The sequence below is a fragment of the Chelmon rostratus genome, chromosome 19 (genome assembly GCF_017976325.1).
Source record: "Chelmon rostratus isolate fCheRos1 chromosome 19, fCheRos1.pri, whole genome shotgun sequence".
Lineage (NCBI taxonomy): Eukaryota > Metazoa > Chordata > Actinopteri > Chaetodontiformes > Chaetodontidae > Chelmon > Chelmon rostratus.
The window spans coordinates 15,847,484-15,868,669 of record NC_055676.1 but is presented as its reverse complement, the minus strand read 5'-3'; the positions used below and the strand labels follow the sequence as shown (position 1 = coordinate 15,868,669).

Here is a 21,186-nt window from a genome sequence, read left to right as displayed (position 1 = left end):
GGAACCATTACAAATGCCCATCTCTGGACTAATAAAAGTGGCATAGCCCACAACCAATTCCAGGCACTCCATAGCCAGCCACACAACACTGGGTCCAGATACCTCCAACAGTGAGGTGTAGGTCCACCTCAGACATGTCATTTCCCGTGCTGGCCTCAGCGACACAGTGGTAACGGGCATCCTTGATCAGCGGCCCCTCTCGGAGCCAACTGCTCACCAGTACCTCCCTCTGACCCAGCGGCCGGCGGTACTCCATGATGGGGGTGTCCAGACTGTGCCCATTCATTAGCCAGTGAATGTGGACGTCACTGGGACCTGAGGGATAGAATCGGACCTCATGTTTGACCCCTAGACGGTCGAGACACTGACATGCCACATAGACGTACTATACATGAAATGGGAATACTTGCCTTTAGTAGGTCCGTTTGTAATGTTCAGTTTCTAGAGGTTTGACTGAGTATACATGCAGTGAATACGTATGCACAATGCCTGATCTCAGCTGTGATTTTCGGTGTATCTTAAACAGTTGGGAGTCACAGATGAAGCCAGATTTACTTTCTTATATGTGTAGTTTGCATAGATTTTATAGAATTTGAAGGCTAATGTTTTACTAGTAAAATTACCAGTATTTTTAACAATTTTTCTGTTTATACCTTCAGTATCTGCAACAGAATCCTTATCTTTTATCCACATACAGTTTACTGTCATACTTTCTCCAATTATCCTCAGTGATGAGTCCACAAACAAACAAACCAGTGTTGAAAACATTTGACAAGATTTATTTAGCCTCCCTACCAAGAGCAATAGTCCCAAAATGTCCCCTAGATTTATGTACATCTGCAAAGGTATTTTTCCATATATACAAATATATTTACACTTGTTTACAGACACAAAAAATGATCCAGATGAAGTCTTGAGATGTAAGACATTTGAGCATACTATAATTTGTTCTGATGAGAGATTCTCTCAACACCCTGGAAGAAAGGATCCACTTCTAAATTTGACATATTTCACATCAGACTGTTGTGACACATTAATATACACAAAACTGTACCTTTCATTAAGAAGGAACTGAGAACTGTAAGAGAACCAGATCACAGAGAGGTTGACAGTTTAATATCGAATCCAAGCTTTGTCTTTTTAAACATTCACTCATTCTGCAGAGATGAACAGTTCTCCAGGAGTAACACCTCAAAGCAAACGGCAGGCTTGTTTTAAACAAATGGAGAAACACACTCCCGGTTAGTTTATGTCTGGGAAATGGTAACATGCAAGGTGTAGAAATTAGAGAATGAGTGAAAACAATGGCGCAGAGAAAGGGGAATGTTAAAAAAGGAGGGGAGTAAGATTTCCACACCGAGCAAGAGGAGATTTTGGGCTCGAGTCAATGTCACAGGCACCACTCACCCAAAGCCAGGCAGAAGAGCAGGAAGGCCTCCTGGGCATGAACCCCCCAGGCCTGGTCCTTCAGCAGGGGAGGCAACAGTCTAACCTCTGCCTCCTGGGCCTCCACACTGTGGGGCTTCGTGGAGGAGGAGGTGGAAGAAGAAGAGGAAGAGGAGGAGGAAGGGAAGGCAGAGGGAGTGCTACTTCCAGAGGAGGACAGGGGAGATGAAGTGTCGACAGGAGAGGAGGCTGTGAAGGAGGGAGTGATGGAAAAAGAGTATTGAGGAAAATAGGAAATCTAAACGAGGGGATGACATGCAAACCAGACAAAAGGGAGTCTAATGAGTGAGGACTAGGATGATCTAAAAACCAAATCAGCTGCAATAAATAAAATAAAAGGAATTGAGGAAGATCAAAGCTACTTACACAATGGACAAAAATTACCACAGATGCGACTCATCTTAAATAATAATTCTCTGAAAATGTCCTAAAACTGAAGGCTTAATTCAAAACAATTACATAAAAAAATAACTTCAGATTGTTTCCAGGGCTGTTTAAAAAAAAAAAAAGAGAGAGAGAACAAATGATGATTGATTTAATCAAGCATCACGTCATACTTAACACATTTATGTTATAAACAGAGCACACAAGGGAGGATGACTAGTAGAGGTTAATACACAGGGCCATCAGAGCTGTATCCACGCACGTCGACTTCACGAATTCAAAAATAAAATACAGAGAAACTCAACACTCAAGATGATTCTACACAAGACAGTGGTTTGATTCATTCCAGCATTTTTCTAACATGCAAGTCGTCGCTCGTCCACTTGTTTTTCTCTTTTCCCGACCTTCAAACCCCACACTGCCACCTCGCTGGGTGAGATTAAGGCCCACATACCAGGTGCTGCAGATGGCAACACTGCACAACAAAGCCAGGCCATGATGTACTGAGCAAATCGTCCCTGAGAAATTACTGTAACGTTGAAGCATTTAGCCAAGTCCAATGGCCTACACATTGCTTCAAGAGGGAAAAAAAAAAAAAAAAAAGCAAAAGCTTCAAAAGATTACTTCTCATCCAGGCTGTACAAAAAACATGACTCCAATTTGGAAAACATCAAGGTAACTTACCAATTTGGTAAACAATGTTTCCAATTTGGAATTTTAGAAATAGCTTTTCTTGCTGGACTAAGCTGAGGGGCTGCAGCTTCCATGGATACAGTTTTTGCTTTATCGTCATAAGTCCTAAATCAGACAGCAGGAGTTACATCTCTACAGGCAAGTGGGATATCTGACTTAAGCCTCATAATGATTAAACTTCAAGTGACGCTGTACACTACACATGCTTTCATATGGAGGAAAACACTTAGACTTGTAGGTCAGGGGAAGGGGAAGATGCAGCAAGAGTGTGACCCCCCCTGTAGTATAGTCTGTATGCTAAGAGGAGCAAAAGCCCAACAGAGGCTTCTGGCTAGCAGTACGGTTCATCTGCATCTGCAAACTGGATGGGCTGAGATTCACAGTCCACATCAAAGGGTTTCTCCTGGGAGGGGCTGTCATCTCCAAAGCTGTGAGAGGGGATCCGACCGTTGCCGCACTCTGGCTCGGTCTCATACCCAGTATCACGGAGCGCCCGGAGGTTTTGGGTGGCTTGGCTGCCGTTCTGCGTGGGTTGCTCCGTCATGTTAATTTTGTCCGTCGTAGACGCTTCCATTAGACCTGCTTCACAGGCCCGATACTCGGGCTGATGGGCGCTCTTGTGAGTGCCCAGCAGAGCGGCTCGCAGACGGAGGCAGGGGGCTGGAAGATACTGCATGTAGCAGTTGTACGCCAGCGCGGCCAGGAAGAGCAGGAAAAACAGGAGGAAGAGGAAGAGGAGGGCGGTGCTGTTGTTGTGCTGCAAGTACTCGGCCGCTGGGTCCTGGCTGTCTGGGCGGGGAGCGTTGGAGCTCGGGGGAAGATGCTGCTTTGGCTGGAACTTGATTGTGCTGCTGGGGGGCGGTGTTAGTGATGAGTCAGTTCGGGGTGGGGACGTGAACTGGACTGTGGCTGTAAAGCTGGGAGGGGCGAGGGCCGGGGTTAGTGGGGCTCTGTCTATCTTACCATTACCTTCAGCTGTGCTAGATGTCTCCTGGCCGCCGAGGGTGGTGGCGGCCACGTGGCCTGCCTGGTGCGGGGGTCTGGGCGGGAGATCCAGAGTCAGGACGTATGCAGCCAGGAGGCGGGTGAAGTTCTTCCCAGCGGCAGGGGCCCATTCCACAGACCAGCACTCATAGTGACCCTGATCCTCCGGAGCCACGCTGTAAATAAGGAGACCATTTTCGGCTATGAGGTGGAAGCGAGAGGCCTCGGTGAGAACCGAGCCGTTGGATTTCCACACCACCTGGGCCAGGTTGGAGTGTACCAGGCACGGCAGCTCTGCGGAGCTCCCTGGTTTCACTGTCACACTCTGGTAGTCCTTCAGAGACCGACCTGACACTATTAGGCAAAAAACAGAGAAAATAATGACTTCTGGGCAGTTCAAGTCTGGTCTAGTGAGAGCTTTAGGACAATCATACAACATGACTTACATCTAGGACTGGGCAATTCTGACAAAAAACAAGATTTGAGCCTTTAGGATGAAAATACAGCATCCAAGTTATGATGCTGATATTTTTCACAGTGTAGAATATCGATGTATCACCCAGCTTGATTTACACACTGAATTATATGATGGGTGGCTTCTTTACAGCACGATTAGTGCTGGAATGGAATGGAGTGAATGCTTTTAAGCTTCTTTATCAGGCTGTATATGAGCATGTTGCACCCTACCTGAAGGACACTTGTCTGCGTCACCGTTCAGGCTCTGGATTAGCCTCCTGAAAAAACAGGCAAGTATTATTTTCATTATGCATGAAAATATGCACACTCTGAGATGAAAAAACGCACAATCTGAGACAGTAAAGCAGGTCAGACGGGATGAAGTATCAGTAAAGATGTCTCTCGATGATGGTTTTGCCTTTGTTAATCAATGCATGAGAGAAGTACCGGTATGCAGAAAGAAAGATAAGAGCACAGCGAGTGAATGTCAATCTATCTTGATGGTGAGTCACCTATGTCGTTGGCTGGGAGCATCAAAGATATTGACGCAGGCAGCAGTGTGAGGGTCCCAGGCGCAGTACGGGTCTCGAGCCAGGACACAGTCATCGCAGGACAGGTACCTGCCACAGAAGGCTGTGGGTGACTGGACTACACCTGAGTCTGAACCAGCGTACAGGGATCGTGTCTGTGGAAGAACAAGCTTGGTCACGCACATTTGCCAAATGCAACTTCACCAGGTTGAAACGTCACAAAGGTGAACCCTCGACCACACGCAAGTCTAACTGCAGGTCTAGTCTGCAGACAACCACAAACACACACTACAGTAAAGATAGACGTGCAAATTTAGAGAGCTGCAGGTTTTACTGTTAACTGTCATGCATCGTCTTGACAACTTCATTCTGCTGAGCTCAAAACACACCATTTCTCATTCTTCTTCTCCTTTCTAAACCCTGCATGTGTCCCTTTGTACAGTTACTGACTGTTACAGTAAGGCACTGACCTCAGAGGACAACAGGAGGTTCTTGATGGACTCAGAGTTCTTCAGGAGCTGGATCTCCTCCACAATATGCACTTCTCCTTCATACACCACAGACTTGTGCAGAACTCCTTTATCTGAAATAAATATTAGTTTGGGGAACTATATCACCACATACATACTTAAAATGTAATGACTCAGATTAGCATCAGGGGCTAATAAACTTGATAAAAACACCTTTACTTAGAACTGTTTCTGTTATGTGAACTGATGCTCTTACCTGTTCCAGTGAAGATTACGTCGTAAATGTTCCTATCGAGCGCTCGGACCCTCTCTACCACGATCTGAGTGTAGTTTACGTCTTTGGTGATGAGGCGAGGCCCGTTGCCGATGGGCAGGACGGGATCCTCCAGCAGGGGGTGGTCCTTAACGAACTGAAGGGTCTTGTCCGGCAGGTGGAGGGAGCTGCTAATGTTCTGCCGTCGCATCAGGTTGTTAATACACTGGTGGAGGAAAAGGACATAGAAGAAACATTAAATATTTGACGGTGAAGTATGTTCACATCCACTGCAGGTGTTGTATAACATAAAACATGCTATTCTGTAATGCTGATTAGCATTACTAATCAAAGCATTTACATAATTTACATCCAGTCTTGATTATTCAAGGTTTGTTAAAGGTGCTTACCGCTCCAGGGCGTGGAGAAGGAGTGATGCCGTTGTACCGGACCCACTTGGTGTGGGATTGCTCCACTGTGGCCTTCTGCATGTACTTGCCCTTGGAGAAGACCTCTTCCACGGCTGTCATGTTGTAAGAGCACACTGCTGACAAACCCACATTACCCCTGGGAGAGGAGGATGGTGATGGAGTCAGGAGAGAAGTGGGGGAGGGGAGAGAAGTGAATTTAAGGACCTGCATTTTATATATACACAATATCCCATTTTTTCCCTTTCTGACCCCTACTGATCCCCTACCCAAGATCTTGAAATCACTGACCACTGGGAGGTGAAGACGCCGTAGATGACCGTGTCCCTCCAGTCCGTCCCCTTCAGGATGAAGACATCATGCACTACGTTGAAGACAAAGTTAAGCTCAGGCATGGAGCAGACCAGCTTGGCTTTCAGGAAGGACGTCCACTTCTTCTGAAGAGTGCGCTGCCCCCCGAGGTCACCCTGCGGAGGACGGGTTTATCAGCACATTAGGCGGTGTGGGGAGGGGCAAAGGAAGGTGGTGGGAGGAAAAAGGAGTGAGAAGAGAGAGGGAATGGCAGGCGTATGAGTGTGAGGAAGAGAAGCATTTCGTTTCAGGTTGATTTTCTCACCAAAGTCTCTCTGAACGTTGTTAGTTTACTATCCTGTCACAACAGTCCAGATGAAATGAGAAAGCTGTCTGAGTCAACTTCAGCAATATCGTTCACTGAAAGCAATAAGCTTTTGGTGCCATGAGTAATTACAGGCCTTGTGTACCCTGAGCTTCGCCTCTCAGGCTATATACAGGCTGTCCTTGGTTGCTGGGGCTGTAAACTGTGTATTTGGGTAATAATTATACTTAGTTAATATTCTTCAAAAAAGATGCTAGAATTAAACACCAGTTTAAGACAAGGCTGTAAGCACATAGCCCTTTGTAGAAAAGATGCAAGTTAAATGTTGTATTAACAGGAAGGTTAGCACATTAACAATACAGAGCTTTACATAGCATTTCTAATCTCTGTCATCCTCTATTTTCAACTATAAGAATTTTATCATAGTTTGAATACATGTACCTTTTTGTGTGGCGGAATTTATTCCTTAAAACAGAACACAAGTTCTTTGTTTGGCAAACGTTTCCTGCTGCAGCTGCATTTTTGGTGCTTTTAAGTCATTGTGGGCAGGACACGATGACTAAGATAACTGTAGTTGATTTGTACCATGACATGAGCTCAGGTTAGATCAAGAAAAGAGATACAAGACAATGGAAGGAGGCAGAAAGAGGGATCCAGACAGCGAAAGGCGTGCACACGCAGACACCAGGAACATAAGGGCTAAACAGGGATGCTGCTGGTATGTGCAGATGGTGCAATGACGTGGACTGACCTTACAGACGCGCGCCACCCTGGGGATGAGCAGCTTGCCAAAGAATTCGTACTCCACTGACACCTCAGTGAAGAAGTAGTAGATTTTATCGTCCTCGCCATCGACTCTGTTCGTACCTTCCCTGATGACGTCGGCGAAAACAAAACTGGGCTCTGCAAGGAAAGCAGAAAGGGGAGGGAGAAGGGTGTTGGTAACAGGGAATATAGCGACATCCTCCCCCTCACCACCTAATAGTCTTTAAATTAATGTTAGATGACATGTCTTAACTCACCATTGAGCCATGATGTGGAGTACTCTGTTCTCAGCAGGGACTGGGATGGAGAGTATCTGGAAATAATCGGTTCACTGCCTAAGAAGTTATAAGCTGTCCCTGAGTACAGCTCTCCATCTGACAGAAAAGCAGGGAATAAAAAAAAAAAAAAGCAGTTTATTGTCCAGCATTTGCCTCCCAAAAAAAAAAAAGTAGAGATTATTGGGGATTATTATGCATTTTACTGCAGGGCCGACAACCAAAAGAGCTCTTTGTGAAATGACATCAAACTGGCCACAACTCACCAACCATGACCGTCGTAAAGCTTTGCGAGGGGTCAAACGAGCACTTTCCCCTTCCATCTTCAGGTCGGCCGTCCAACGAAAAGTCTGCGAGGTTCTGAAGGAGGAGTTCAAGTTAAGTTTTAGCTAAAGGTTGTGACGACTGGGGAGCCCAAGCACATGTTTACTGGTGCAGAGCTACAGGTTAAGGAGGGATTGAGCATTAACCTACCAGGTAGTCACACTGAGGCTGAAAGGCGTGTGTGCCGCAGACATACAACCGCTCGTCGTCTACGACTTGAAGTACTCGAATGTAGTTTAGACAATCCCTCTGCAAAGCAACATTCAATCAACTAATTAATGAGATTTTATTGTCGACTGTTAATTCATAATGATAGAATGATTTTGACGCCCTATAGGTCAAGACAGATACAACGTTAACATATGAATTTTCAACTAACCTCCTTTGATTTTCCTTTAAGCGTGCACATCATCATGGGGTTTTCTGCAACTGTCCACTGAACCTTAAATGAGTTAAAAAACAGAAAATGATACTTGAAAAACAAGCATTTTTATAGTGTTTTTTCCTTTCCTGTCGTCACGTGTTTGTATTTCGTTACCTTGTTGTTTCTGACTGTCACATTCTTCTTGCTGAGCTCAAAGATGGCCTCCCTGGCTCCCACGTACAGCGCGTCCTTTTTCTCGCTCAGCAGCAATGTGGAGTAGTTGAAGATGTCGGGCTCCGAAAACTCCATCAGATCCAAATCTGAGCACAAAACCATTGAATCACATTACTGGAGCATTCAAAACTACCACAAACCGAACATGCGTGTATACAACAGTACTGAGAATTTAAGAATTAAAGAATTAAAGCGGCTATAATTAATATTTACAATAGGTCAAATGACTGTAATGTGAAAGAGGTTGCTTGTAGTGATGAACGTACAGATAACTGTCACCCGTCTTTAAGCTTGTTCTGCTGTGTTGGTTTACTCTCAATGCTCTAAGACACAGTTAGCGACTAGCTGGTGAACATAGGAGTCAGTGGAGACCAAACCAGAGTTAAAAGGAGAGTGGCTATTGAGGTGGGCAGAAACAGGACTCCGAATGAATGCTAACGTTGCTCTGTGTGATTTGTAAATAATATAACTTTAGAAGATGATCATGCTTCAGCATTGTGTTTAAAGCTTGTTTCTGCTGCCCCCAAGTGGCCGAAAAAAAAAGTTAATGCAGGTTTAAATTGCACCTTGACTTCATCAGGACTAAACAGGTGAATATCAACGTCAACAGTTGCTGGATGGAGCCTGATAATAAGGCTTTGATCACTGTAGAGGCTGAATAGATGTTTGAGACACATTTCTGCCTCTAAGTGAGACGCTTTATTGTGATGAGTGTATCTCTCGCTTTGCTCGGCGCTGTGATTGATGGCGAACCTGGGGACGCTTCGTGTCTGACTGGCTTTGGCTGTGCCAGGTGCAAGTGGCTTCGGGTTGCAGGTGCCAGCACATTAACACCACAATGATGAAAGCAAACACCCCCCTTACTGATTGACTGAAACAGTGTGTCACAGCGAGTGGAGAGCTTGACTTTGTTAAAGGGTGAGCTGTACTGGTTCTCACAGGGCAACTGGGTTACTGGAGCTATTTATGTAGCACTGCAGCATGCAAGCAGAACTTCAACCTGACAGTAAATGCTCTATCTTGAGAGCCTGTGGTGAGACAGCGGGTGATCCCGTGAGACCATTGAGAGAAAACAGGTGTAACTCAGCTTTCTGTTACGAACCTGAAAGGGCTTTGATACGAAGGCTCAGGTCTTCATACAATGCTAGAGGGGCAACTGAACACGTGAACTCATAAATACCAACTAAGACTAGCAAGCATGACTTCTCAAAATGAGCAACTTTAGCCTCAGCGTCCATGACTTAAGCAAAGTTCCAGTTTAAATCAGCAGATGGTTGTATAAGAACATTTACCAGAAAATTTGATTTCTGGAGGACGGCATTTACTGTAAAATGGACAGAGTAGTATAAGGATGCTGCTAACAAAAAGCTTTAATAATTACTAATGTTACTGTTCATTGTTGCTTTTTATATATATTCATTTATGCATTAATCTTAGTAAAATGTTTCACAATCTTTGTTCAGCTCCCTTGTTTTTAGCTTTACATGTATTTCGATCTATGTTCCTGTAAACTGTTCTTGGAACTGTGTGTAAGTCCACTGAGAGCAAAACCGGAGTCAGATTCATCGTATGTAGACACAATCTTGACCAGTAAAGCTGATTGTAATGTATTAAATATTTGATTAGTTGATACATTTATAAATTGATCACTTGAAGAAGCAAAAATATAACAACTGGCCATTTAAACATGCCAAACAAGCCAAAACTGATATCTTTATTGTATTTAATGTTTTTTTATACCGTATATATATTAATGTTATTAATAGTAGGATTACCTTTTTCACATCAGCAAATGTTTTTTTTACAGATTGGTTTACTGAAGTAATGATTACTCAACAAGCACTTAACTTGATTCAAACAATGTCTAAGCATTCAGTCTTACCTTGGTGTCTCCAGGAGGTTCGAGGCACAGCGTGGGGTCCATGGGTGGAGACCTCCAGGAGCAGCCCCAGAAACACTCCCAGCACGCCAAATCCCATATTAGCTTCTGATAACTTCGGAACTGTGAAGTTTCCTCTGCAAGACACAAGTAAAGCAACACACTGAAACCCAGTGCACCAGAAAATTTTTGAACAAGGACGTAGAATTGAATGAGTTCCTCACAGGCTGATCTTATCATGCAGCACAGACGCTAAGAGGGGGCAGGCATCAAATCCACTTCCCTCATACTGAAAGCTGGCAGGACTGATTCATCCTCTTTTGTATCGCTTTGGAGGTTGACACAGTACGTCACATGCATTTGAATAAAATCAACGAAAGAAGGTATTTTGGACAGACACATGCAAAAAAAATTAATAGTAAAAACAGATATTTCTTTTGGGAACACGTCAAAGAACTTTTTACAAAGTTTTAGTCATTTGCTGATTCCAGCTTTTCTTTTACATATAGACCAGTCAATGAAATATCTTTGGGTTTGGGGTGATTGATGAAGTGACTTACATGTCTTTGATGAGCATTTTTCACTAGAGAAAGTAATCTGCACATTAATCGACAGTAAAACAAATTAGTTGCAGCCTGATACTATGGCTCCATCTATTTCTTGAAGATGCCCACTACAGAGTCCAAGCATATAGTTCACACAGGCTGCAACAAAAACTCTGCAAACTACTTACTGCAAGAACAGTAAGCATATATAAGCACAGTGAAAGCCTAGTCTGCTCTCACAGCTCCATAGCATCACCGAAATTATCTAACAAGCACAAGCAAGCATGTTATACATTTTAATCAATCGGAAGCAAGGGCTGAGTACAGTCATTACCAGTCCGATTAGGAACACTGCAAAGACACTATCCATAAAAATCCAATCCAATAAAATAAATTATTTACAATGATTTTACTAGTGGTTCGAACACAGCCATATATGACACTCAGGTATGCTGTTGTGAAGAAAACCCAGTGCACCTGTAGAAAATGAGTGAAATGTGGAAACATCTATTTATTTCATGTATCTATATCATATATGAAGGGAATGGTAAATCAGGAACTTATGCTGCTCACGTCCGTTCCTCTTCGTGTTCATGAATCCAACGTATTGTTTGAAACGAAGGAAGTAAACTCTCCCTAGTGTTCAACAACAGCTCTGCCATTTGCAATATCATACATATCATCATTTCATGTCTAGTTAATGGCTAATGTTGTCACGATACCAGACTTAAATTTGGACACAATGCTAGCATGAGGAAGCTGTACAGTACACCACAGCGTCTGCACACAGTGCTGGTAAAGACAAAGTCTGAACACATTAACAACAATAAGTTGAGGGCTAGTTGATTTTCTTCCTCTTTGTTTGCATCCGTGCAGCCTTGGGTTGAAAATCTGACTTGTTTTTTTTTTTTTTTTAAGGTCTATTAACAGTGACGTTAATGTGGTGTGTCTTGTGACCACTGTATGACACTTCAGTTTATTGTTGGTTTGTGTGTGTGTGTGTGTGAAGCAACAAGTTAAAACCTCAGGCTTAAGAAAATCCCCCTTTTATTGAAAACTTTTTATTCTGCTCTTTATTGTTGGGACACAGAAATAGGTGTATCCCTTTGCCTCGCGTGATGATGACGACCATGATGACAGCGTTCCTGCTATCTATCAGCTCTAATCAGATGAGGGTGTTGTTTTCCATTTGCCAGTTTGTGGAGCATCTTGATCTCTCTGCCTTTTAACAGCTTTCTCCTGGTACATTCACTTCAGGATGTGCCTGATAAGGACTCCATTAGGCTGCTCGGTGCCATTTGTGTCAGTGTTTAACTTGTTCACACCCACCTCAGGAGGTTGTCATATTTAATGCATGTTTCCTTCTTTGGCACTCAGTCACCACAGATTGTGTGCCCACATGAAATCAATGAATTATTCCGAAACGCTGAGAAGTCATACAATAAGTGGTGAAGGGTAATCCTGGTCACCAATTTGGGTAAATGGTTTTATCTTGAAATGCTGCCTTATTTTAGCTTGTGCCTCAAATATAGAAGATGCCATTATTATATTAAGCTTTTTGGGCTTTCAGTGTTTCAGTATTGTACAGCCATTTTTGTCTAAAATGATAATATCTTCTGGTTGAACAAACTGTATTTCAAGTCTCCTGTTTTAGGTCAGCGGAAAAGCTGGGGGGGGGGGGGGGGGGGGGCTCATGCTTTAAAGCTTAAGTTAAATATTAAAATAAATCTCTAAATCTGTTCTCAATCCTGCGTGTAATACATGCGATGTTTGCCAAATTCACTGCAATGCAGGGCACATGCAAAATAATCTTGAGGTCAATTCTTAATGACTGTCAAACAAATTCATGCTGACATGGACTGATTACCTTATTTTGCTCTGTAAATATTATTACTCTGTAAATATTATTAACGGTGAAATGTGCACTCAGGAAGTGATTAACTGACAAAATTCAATTGTAATGCTAAAGTGCTTCCTTTCTCTTGATCCAATCATGTGGAAGAAGCAGAGTGGGACACGTCAGCGCGACTCCAGCTTTGAACAACGGCTTTTCTCTCGGATGAATTTGGCTGGAGACGACTCTGGTTTGTTGTGCGTTGTGGTGTTCTATTAGTCAGAAGGCAGGTGGGTCAGGCTGGTCAGGTGACTGCATGCCATTTTCTGAAAGTAAGGTGATCTGGCACAAAGCAGGTTATTCTGGTTCTCCACAACATGCTGAAGAGAAGCTGAAGTACCCGCAGCACACCTCCGCAAAATGGGTGAGGCGGTCACGCGAAGGAGGGGATAAAAGGTTATCGGGTGTCTTGTAAGACGAGGATTGAGATAACAAAACTTTTCTCTCACAGGAACCAACGAACAGTCTCACCATGTCCTAATAATATGAATTTAAAGGGTGACTGCAGTATTTTATACCTGGGCTCTATTATTTTTTTACATGTCTAAATGACTAAAAGGTAAAAAAAAATTTTAACTGTTCCAACTGTTTGAACTGTTGACTTTGAGGCGACACACCAACAACTCCTGTGTTCTATGAGGTAAAATTAGTGTTTTTGTCAAAGGAGTTTGGTGGCGTTGGAGAGAGTGGTGCAATGGCTGTTTCTGGTTAAACAGAACATCTTATGCTTTAACAAAAAGGTCTATATCTGCAGGGATCTTTTCCATAAGGTACTTATTTTGGGGTTTAGGTGACTAATGTGTAAAAATAGGGCCCAGTTTTAAAAATACTGCAATTACCCATAATGCTCAAGCTACTGAAAGGAACTGTGTTCGCTGAAAGTCACGATCCAATGGCTGAAGGAAGACTGAGTGAATACAAATGACGTGCACATGTTTTTACTACTTTAATAGGTCGTTTATCCTCATTTTAGATTTTCAAAGCAAAATTACAGAACAACTGATCAGGTCATGGGACTAATAAATCATTGTCAACCACGTTTTAATGACCCAGTAGCACCATTGTGGCTCATTCCACACAAATATAGGTTAGTAATCAGTTACCAAGCCGAGGGGGAGATATATCATGTGGGAAGGCACATATAAACAATCGATGAGGGCCACCACAGCTAGAGCAAAAGGGAGAGGATGATAATTGATTATTGATGTGGTTGTAAGTAAGAACAAATGGCCCCAGAGGTATGACCCTACTAATACCAGGATTGCTGGGAGGGGGGGGGTATGAGGGTTTCCACCGACTAAATCTGGCAAAGATGGAATTCCATCCCGGCTTCAGCCCCAGCCATGGACTCCACTCTGCTAAAGAGGGGGTCAAATACACAAGGACCTATTGTTTACTGAAGATGAGGGTAGCCTCCACTCCACTCCACCCCCATCACATCCACATCATCACTGCCGAGTATCCAACAATGAACAGAGAGAGAGGAGAGAGGACAGAGAGGGAGAAAGGCATCACTTCTCTCTCTCATCCAGTTCTTTTACAGTCTTGCCAATTTAAATGCCAGGACAGCTTAAACCTGAGCCCAGCCAGTGCTTTCAAAGATCACACGAGCCCACAAGATCTGGACCTGGAAGCATCCCGTAAAAGATGCACCATAAACTGTCTGATGACGGCAGCAGCAACCGTTTCTGTTAAAGAGAGAGAGAGAGAAAGAAAGGGAGTGACGAAGGCACCATGTGAATGGATGAGATAACACTGAATCCATGATGAAAGTCCCAGATGGAAAAAAAATTCTCTCGGTTTTTGGCCTTTGGAAAAAAAAAAATCCTCTATCAGCACACTGCATAAATAAAAAACCTCAAACTAGACTCATCCCTCCATCTGCGCACTCCTGACGCCCTCTATCAATCTTACTGCTCTGAACCCCGTTTAGGGTAAAGCTTTAAAAAAAAAAAAAAAAAAAGCTTCAAAGCCCTTTGAGTCAGTGTTACAGTAGCAGAAAGAGCACGCTGGCAGCCACCCGATGCTGCTGAGAGATTTAGAGGAGTGGCCACACTGGTCTGGGATATTTAAGACGGTTACCATGCTGGCAGGTCTCTTTGAGCCCTTTGTGTTCCCCTCTCAGCTCCTTTGGCTGGGCAGGGAGGTTGACACCTGCTTGGGGCCTTGGGGTTCCCAGCACTGTGCTGCTAACTGGGCAAAGACATTGGCAGGCTGCCCACTGAGGACAGGGGACAGAGAGGGGGGAAACTGGAGCTCTGCCTATCTGTGCGCAAGTACTTTGAGGGTGTTGGTAAGTATGAAAGCAAAAAATTAAATCTACTTTATGTCTTTATGCAACACAAACTTGTCATTAGGGGTGTGCCAACCACTTCATTTTGATGGAAGCTGGTCATCATAATAAATCACTGTTTAACGAGATTTAGTTTGCAGCTATATACATATATTTTTGATGATAGTTTTTCCCTTTGGCACACACTGTTAGCTAATTAAGCATGACCACATAACTGCAGCTACACTCTTCCCTAATTGGTCAGATTTAATGCAAAAGAAGAAAGTTTGTTTGCTCTTCTTGCTGAAGGCAGAGCAGGACAAAATGAGAAGAGATACAGAGAGGCATCTTTACCACAAACAACAACCACTTCCCTCTGGTGCATCAAATTCAGAGGCTGCAAGACTACAATGCAAGATGCTGACTCCTGCCTGCAAGCCAGAACTGTGGTGAAGACAGATCTGGTTTCTAAGCACTGCAGCAAACACTTTACATTCGAAGCATGTGTTGGAAATGTCAAGAAGGAGAACAAGATGACAGTTTCCAGTTATCCTTGTTGTATGAACCCTTTCATGACTGTAAATGGGGAAGTCCTGGTGGAAAAGATAGAAGTGGACTTTCTGGAAAGTTCTGAAAATGTACAAGTATGTTTTGTAACACTCAGAAACTGGTGAGTGGAGGTGGGAGGGTCTCTGCTTGTTCACTTTAAACATTCCCACCTGATTGAGCCATTTGCCTTTACCTGTCTCACCTTGTAGAGACCCCAAAAGGGATATCTGAAGCTATAGAGTACCAGTCTGATACCAAAGCTGTCTCATCCCCACCTCATTGGGTCACAGTCATTGGAATCACTTTAATGGAATAACTGACCTGACATTGACAAAGAAATAGTATGCAAGGTGGATTGTCATGTCATTGCCGATACCTGATCTGATACCAATCTGCTGTGTAGGAGCAGTGCATCCCTAACGCATTCTCCACACACACACACACACACGCACGCACGCACACACGCACACAGTTGGTGCATGTTGGTACAGCAAACATCTGAACTATTAATCAGTGAGCACATCTACTGACTATTTGTACCTCCAACATGGTTCCACCTGTAGGTTCCTTAGTGATAAAGCTCCATTTACACTTCTGCCTTCAGGGGTTACACCATGCATGCAGCAGCTAAACACATGGGATCTGTAGCTACACCGTGTGATTGGTCTGCATGGGCTGCTTGTGTTTTTTTCCCCACAGGGAATAGTCTCATATTCACCGAATATAGCACAACCTAATAAAACGTGACGTGTGCATTTAGTGTTGCAGCGCAGCGCTTGTGTCGACCATAAATCTGGCTCTAGTGGGGACTCAGACTGAAAACACCCTGCATTAAAACGATGATACAACTCCAGAAAGTTAACATGGCGCCAAGTATTTTTTCTTTTCTAGTGACAAGCAGCAAAATACGCCATCCATGTTACAGAGTAATCCACCAGGAAAGTGTGCTTGCATGCATTTATGACATCACACTGCAGCTAATCTTGGTTCAACTTTTTATTGGCTGGACGAACGCGACCTCACAGCCATTTGATTTTGTTTGTATTAGAAGTAGTATCAGAACAGAAAAGGCTAATAAGCAAAGGGTTTAAGTGGACTGCAGCTGTATTAACTAAACCAACCTCATCTGAGTCAAAGAGAATCTAATTCCCTGATGAAATGGTGGGATGACCACATGGTGGCCACTTCATTTCCAATGCAGAGAGAAAAGAAGCTTCACATCCTGTGAGCAGAGAGTATGCGAGGATACACAGAGTGTGATGGAGGGTGATGTGAGGGAGTTGGACATTCAGTGCCTGCCAACAACTCCAACCCCTCACTGGCTTTTTTCTTTTTTCCATGCGCTCACTCGTCATCAGCATCAATGCACAGAGATGCTCTTCTTCCTCTTGCTGCAGGACGCCAAGACGCCGCTCCTCATTTTTTCTTTCCTGCTCCGTCTGTTGCTGTAATACCAACAGGCCTGACCGCACGCAAACAGCGTAATGGGAAATGTGCTTTAAATTGTTCATTTTATGGAAAGAACGTCTCTCCTGGCAGTTCAGAATGACATTTCCATGCCATGCTGCATGCTCACGTTGCTCCAAATTGTTCACCTTCCTCTTATGGAAAATAACTTCTGCTGCTGTCAAACTGCTGCTTCACACCTCCATGAAAAGTCTATATTCTATTGTCAATGCAGCATGAAGGAGGAGTAATTGTTCTTTTCTGCTTTCTGTCCTTCTCTTACGCTGCACAGTGTTGTTCATATGATTCATTCATCTGCATCGTGTATCACAATTTATCAACTTGTGGCAGGCTGACACCTCCCTGCAAGCCTCACTAAGACAAGCACTGACAAAACTACACTCGGTTATCTTTAGGTCCACTTAGCTAAAACTAACGCAGTCTAATCCATCTGTCTTACCTCTGTGGCGGTTATAATGTTCAGTTTTCGCCCAAACTGGTTAAGAGGTTTTGATTCAACTGTGTGATCTCTTTGGAGGCTGCAGTTTGTGGTGCCCGTGTTGGGTCATAAAGACAGATGTTTCTATGATTTTGTCCAACCCATTTCTACCAGTGACTGCAGGCTGAATGAGAACACCTCTCTGTATAACACAGCACAGTTCAACAGCTCCCCATCGTACAGCGGAATCAACCCTTTTCTTACAGTTTCAACAAGAGCTGAACATTATAACCTTCAAGGGAGGACGGACAGGATTAGACAGCATTAGTTTTAGCTAAGTGTACCTTATATACTGAAAGCTAAATTCATACACGACATTTTCTTAGCTGTGTGACTGCTGACTTAATCCACCGGACCATCTGTACAGCACCCACCCAGCTGTGGGAAGGATGATAACGCAGTACTGACAGTTTTTTGCTAATTAGGGTGCTTTGTTGAAGGTTTTCTAATAAACCTGTCATATATTTGGACAACATAACTGGTAATAATGTAATGATCACTCGACTGTCGGTCAATATCGCTGCATTATTCATCAAGAGCTGGACGAAAGCACATCTTTTGGTTTTGCACTGTTGTTTGCTGTCGAACAAATCAACAATTTGAAACTTTTGAGGGGCATTTTGTTCCTATTAGCTGATATTATATAGATCAAACAGTTAATTGACTGATAAAATAATCTGTATATTAATTATATTAACCTTTGTTCTTTAAACAGAAATGTCTCTAGCAAATGCAAATATGCATTAAATGTACTGCTTATCTGCTTCCTGACATTGAGGTCAATGATTAGATTGTTTGATGGTTTGTCAGCAATTACATGAGCAAACGTCCTGTAGAAAATCTGTAGATTTGTTTTCCAATAGCAGGAAAAAGAGCTTCAGTCGACGTAGGACTTCAAGTACTGTGGCTTGCTCTTATGCTCTCCAGGGGTGTTGTGGGTTATTTGGGAAAGTGAGTGAGCTTGAGAGCCTTCACTTGAAACGCAATACTGGGACCGCAGAGGATGACACACTGATGGGGACAGATGTCTGCTCCAATGTCATTTGCAGATTAATGGAGTCTGGCTATAGATGTGGCAGAGACTCGAGCACGCTCACATGTGTACACGATAAGGCCAACTGTGGGCATCAAATCCCGCTTATAAGACCAGACAGGGACCAAGAGCCCATCTTAACATACTGCCAGCTGCATCAGAGTTTTGGGTTGCATTGCCCCGCAGGCAGATGAACTGTTTTTGACATTTCGAGTGTAGACAACCAAGGCTTTACTGTCTCTCAGTAATGGCTACTCTACTGCTATGACCACTTCTGCTGAGTATTACACTTCCAAAACTGTAGTATAAACTAAATGGTATGTGACATGCATACCAATGCATACCATTTCCAGTGAATACTTCAACATGCATAAACTGGACACTACGCCAGCCCAAATATCCCACAATGCAGTGCGACATTGACAGCAACAACGATGGTGGATGTGTACATCTGTGGCTCGCATTGCTTCTATATATCAAGAAGTCTTGTATAATTTTCATTATTGTTCTGATTATTGCTAGAAAAGGGGTTATTGCAAATGCTGGGATGGGTGAGGCTGGTTGGCACGGTGACGGAAAGGAGGTTCTTCAAAAGCATCATGCGAATCACTTCTGCACTGAGCCATGTGTTTGAAAAGATACATACCATTTCCAGTGAATACTTCAACATGCATAAACTGGACACTACGCCAGCCCAAATATCCCACAATGCAGTGCGGCATTGACAGCAACAACGATGGTGGATGTGTACATCTGTGGCTCGCATTGCTTCTATATATCAAGAAGTCTTGTATAATTTTCATTATTGTTCTGATTATTGCTAGAAAAGGGGTTATTGCAAATGCTGGGATGGGTGAGGTTGGTTGGCACGGTGACGGAAAGGAGGTTCTTCAAAAGCAGCATGCGAATCACTTCTTCTTTGTCAAAACTTGGTGCTGACATTACCCACAATGCAACTCAGGCGTTGACAGTTTAATGTGTTGTGCCAGAAGCAGCTAATGTAGCCTTGACCTGCAAGCCTCGAGCACAGATGAGGAGCGGGCTACAGAGGTCTGGTGAACTCACTTCTTCCTCACTCCACACTCCACTCACATCACTGGAGGCTATTTATCAGACATTTCTTTTTGGAGCTGCCAAAGGCTTTATATAACTTTTTCCACAACTTTGATGTGTAAAATCAGTGAAGTTTCCCTCACTTTCAAGAACAGTCGGCCAATTTCTCTAATTATCTGGATAATTCAACATGCAGCAGTTCCACCTGCAGCTCTTTCCATGTCCAAACCATGTAGAATCAAAGAAAGACATCAGCCTTCTCTTGTGAAGTGCAAAGCCACCGTGTCATGTTAACATAAAGTCATCTGAAAGCCAGTGAACAGCTGTGGGACCTCCACTGCGCAGCTGACTTTCGGTCATATGGAGAAAATGATCTAAAAACTGCAACAGATGATGTAGCAGTCATCGCACATTATCCGCGGCGAGCTCGGCAGATGACAGATGGGAGGAAAAGTTCAACTTTAAAAAGCCAGATCCGGATTAACAGCATGATCTGCAACATCCACAGCATTGTTTCACATCGGCATTTGCGGCTGCGTGATGACAAGGAGCACACGATGCTAATTTCTAATGTGCAACTGGAAACCGGAACAGAGAATGAAGTAGGTAGAATTAAAATGTAGGTAAACCATCAATGACAACCCAGATGTCTAAACTGAGGAAAAGAGCTTGTGTGAAGGCAACACTATAGAGGGGATGTTAAATGGAAACCCTCCTATATAATTACTAGTTGTAGGGCCCCTGCTGAGCTAGCATGTCAACCTAAAGTGGCCACAGCAAAGGCAAATGAGGGGTCAGGTCCAGTAAAGGGTATATTTAGTCTGCCGATGGCAAGCTTTTTAAAAACAACACGCCCTTTCCCTGAGTCACGTGGCTCTGAGAGATCTGAAAAACTTCCCTATAAACATACAGGCAAGTGAAGTAAGCTAACTAGAGGAACAAGGATTGCTGTGTGGTGTTCCCCGTCCAAGCACCGAGTGTGCCTCTGTAGTCCGACATGAAAACATAATCACCATGCGCTCCTTCTTTTAATTAAAAAGGACAAAATAAGTGGAGGAGTTTTACTAGTGACATCTGCAGTGGCAAAAATAACAATAAAGCAACTTTTGTGAATCATCTACAGAAAAAACCCTATTTATGCATTTTCACATTTGAAAACGGTCTTTTTATGGCGTCATGCAGATGAGTACACACCTTTCAGACAGCAATGTAAGCTGCATCCTGAAGCCAATTAAGCTACTAACTCCTGTGCAAACAGCCTTTTCCCTCTGCCAACAGAACAGTCTATTATACATAATATTACCGATAATGCACACAAATTAAAGCATGTAGAAAAAAGTCACCTCAAACTTCCAAAACTACGCTGAACTGCTGTGGTGAGAGCATATAGGTGACCCTGCTCTTCAGATGCAGCATTACCACTTCCTGAAGTCACCTGCAAGCCAGCACTCACAGCAAAGCCAGAAGCCTTTCACTTGATGCAGTTTCCTTGAGGCTTCTGTGATGTCAGCCAGGCCTTGGGGCGTATAATGTGGGACTATTTTGGGAAGCTGCGAAAGCCCAGCTGAAGGCCTTGTGGTCCCCAGCTGAAGGCCTTGCGGTCCCGAGTTGATGAATGGTAGTCGCATTGGTAGCAGCTTTTTAAACGGCAATATCCGAGGGCAGGTGACTTCAGCTGCCGGAGTGGATTCAACCTCTCAATCTGGTTTGAATCAACTGACAAGGAACAAAAATACCCATGTGATTACTCTTACACTGCAAACATTTTACAGATTTTTTGGCGCACTGGTGGAA

The 21,186-nt window shown here is 43.5% G+C and overlaps 1 protein-coding gene across 3 annotated transcripts in view; it reads right to left on the bottom strand.

Annotated features, from left to right (window-relative positions):
• Nucleotides 1–652: 652 nt before the first annotated feature.
• Nucleotides 653–21,186, bottom strand: part of sema4d (sema domain, immunoglobulin domain (Ig), transmembrane domain (TM) and short cytoplasmic domain, (semaphorin) 4D) — a 40,169-nt gene continuing 19,635 nt past the window's right edge. The window contains exons 4-18 of one of the 3 annotated variants that reach the window (XM_041959700.1): nucleotides 10,326–10,429; nucleotides 10,105–10,238; nucleotides 8,163–8,308; nucleotides 8,004–8,066; nucleotides 7,775–7,873; nucleotides 7,567–7,660; nucleotides 7,283–7,399; nucleotides 7,012–7,163; nucleotides 5,936–6,111; nucleotides 5,627–5,783; nucleotides 5,220–5,442; nucleotides 4,964–5,076; nucleotides 4,476–4,648; nucleotides 4,195–4,241; nucleotides 653–3,861 (exon numbers count right to left, since the gene is read on the bottom strand). In XM_041959700.1, the coding sequence (XP_041815634.1) occupies nucleotides 2,855–3,861; nucleotides 4,195–4,241; nucleotides 4,476–4,648; nucleotides 4,964–5,076; nucleotides 5,220–5,442; nucleotides 5,627–5,783; nucleotides 5,936–6,111; nucleotides 7,012–7,163; nucleotides 7,283–7,399; nucleotides 7,567–7,660; nucleotides 7,775–7,873; nucleotides 8,004–8,066; nucleotides 8,163–8,308; nucleotides 10,105–10,201 (2,664 nt within the window). In that variant the 5' untranslated portion in view covers nucleotides 10,202–10,238; nucleotides 10,326–10,429 and the 3' untranslated portion in view covers nucleotides 653–2,854. Of the gene's footprint in view, nucleotides 3,862–4,194; nucleotides 4,242–4,475; nucleotides 4,649–4,963; nucleotides 5,077–5,219; nucleotides 5,443–5,626; nucleotides 5,784–5,935; nucleotides 6,112–7,011; nucleotides 7,164–7,282; nucleotides 7,400–7,566; nucleotides 7,661–7,774; nucleotides 7,874–8,003; nucleotides 8,067–8,162; nucleotides 8,309–10,104; nucleotides 10,239–10,325; nucleotides 10,430–20,845; nucleotides 20,982–21,186 lie in introns of those variants that run through there. The other 2 variants (XM_041959701.1, XM_041959699.1) reach the window with 2 other exon arrangements.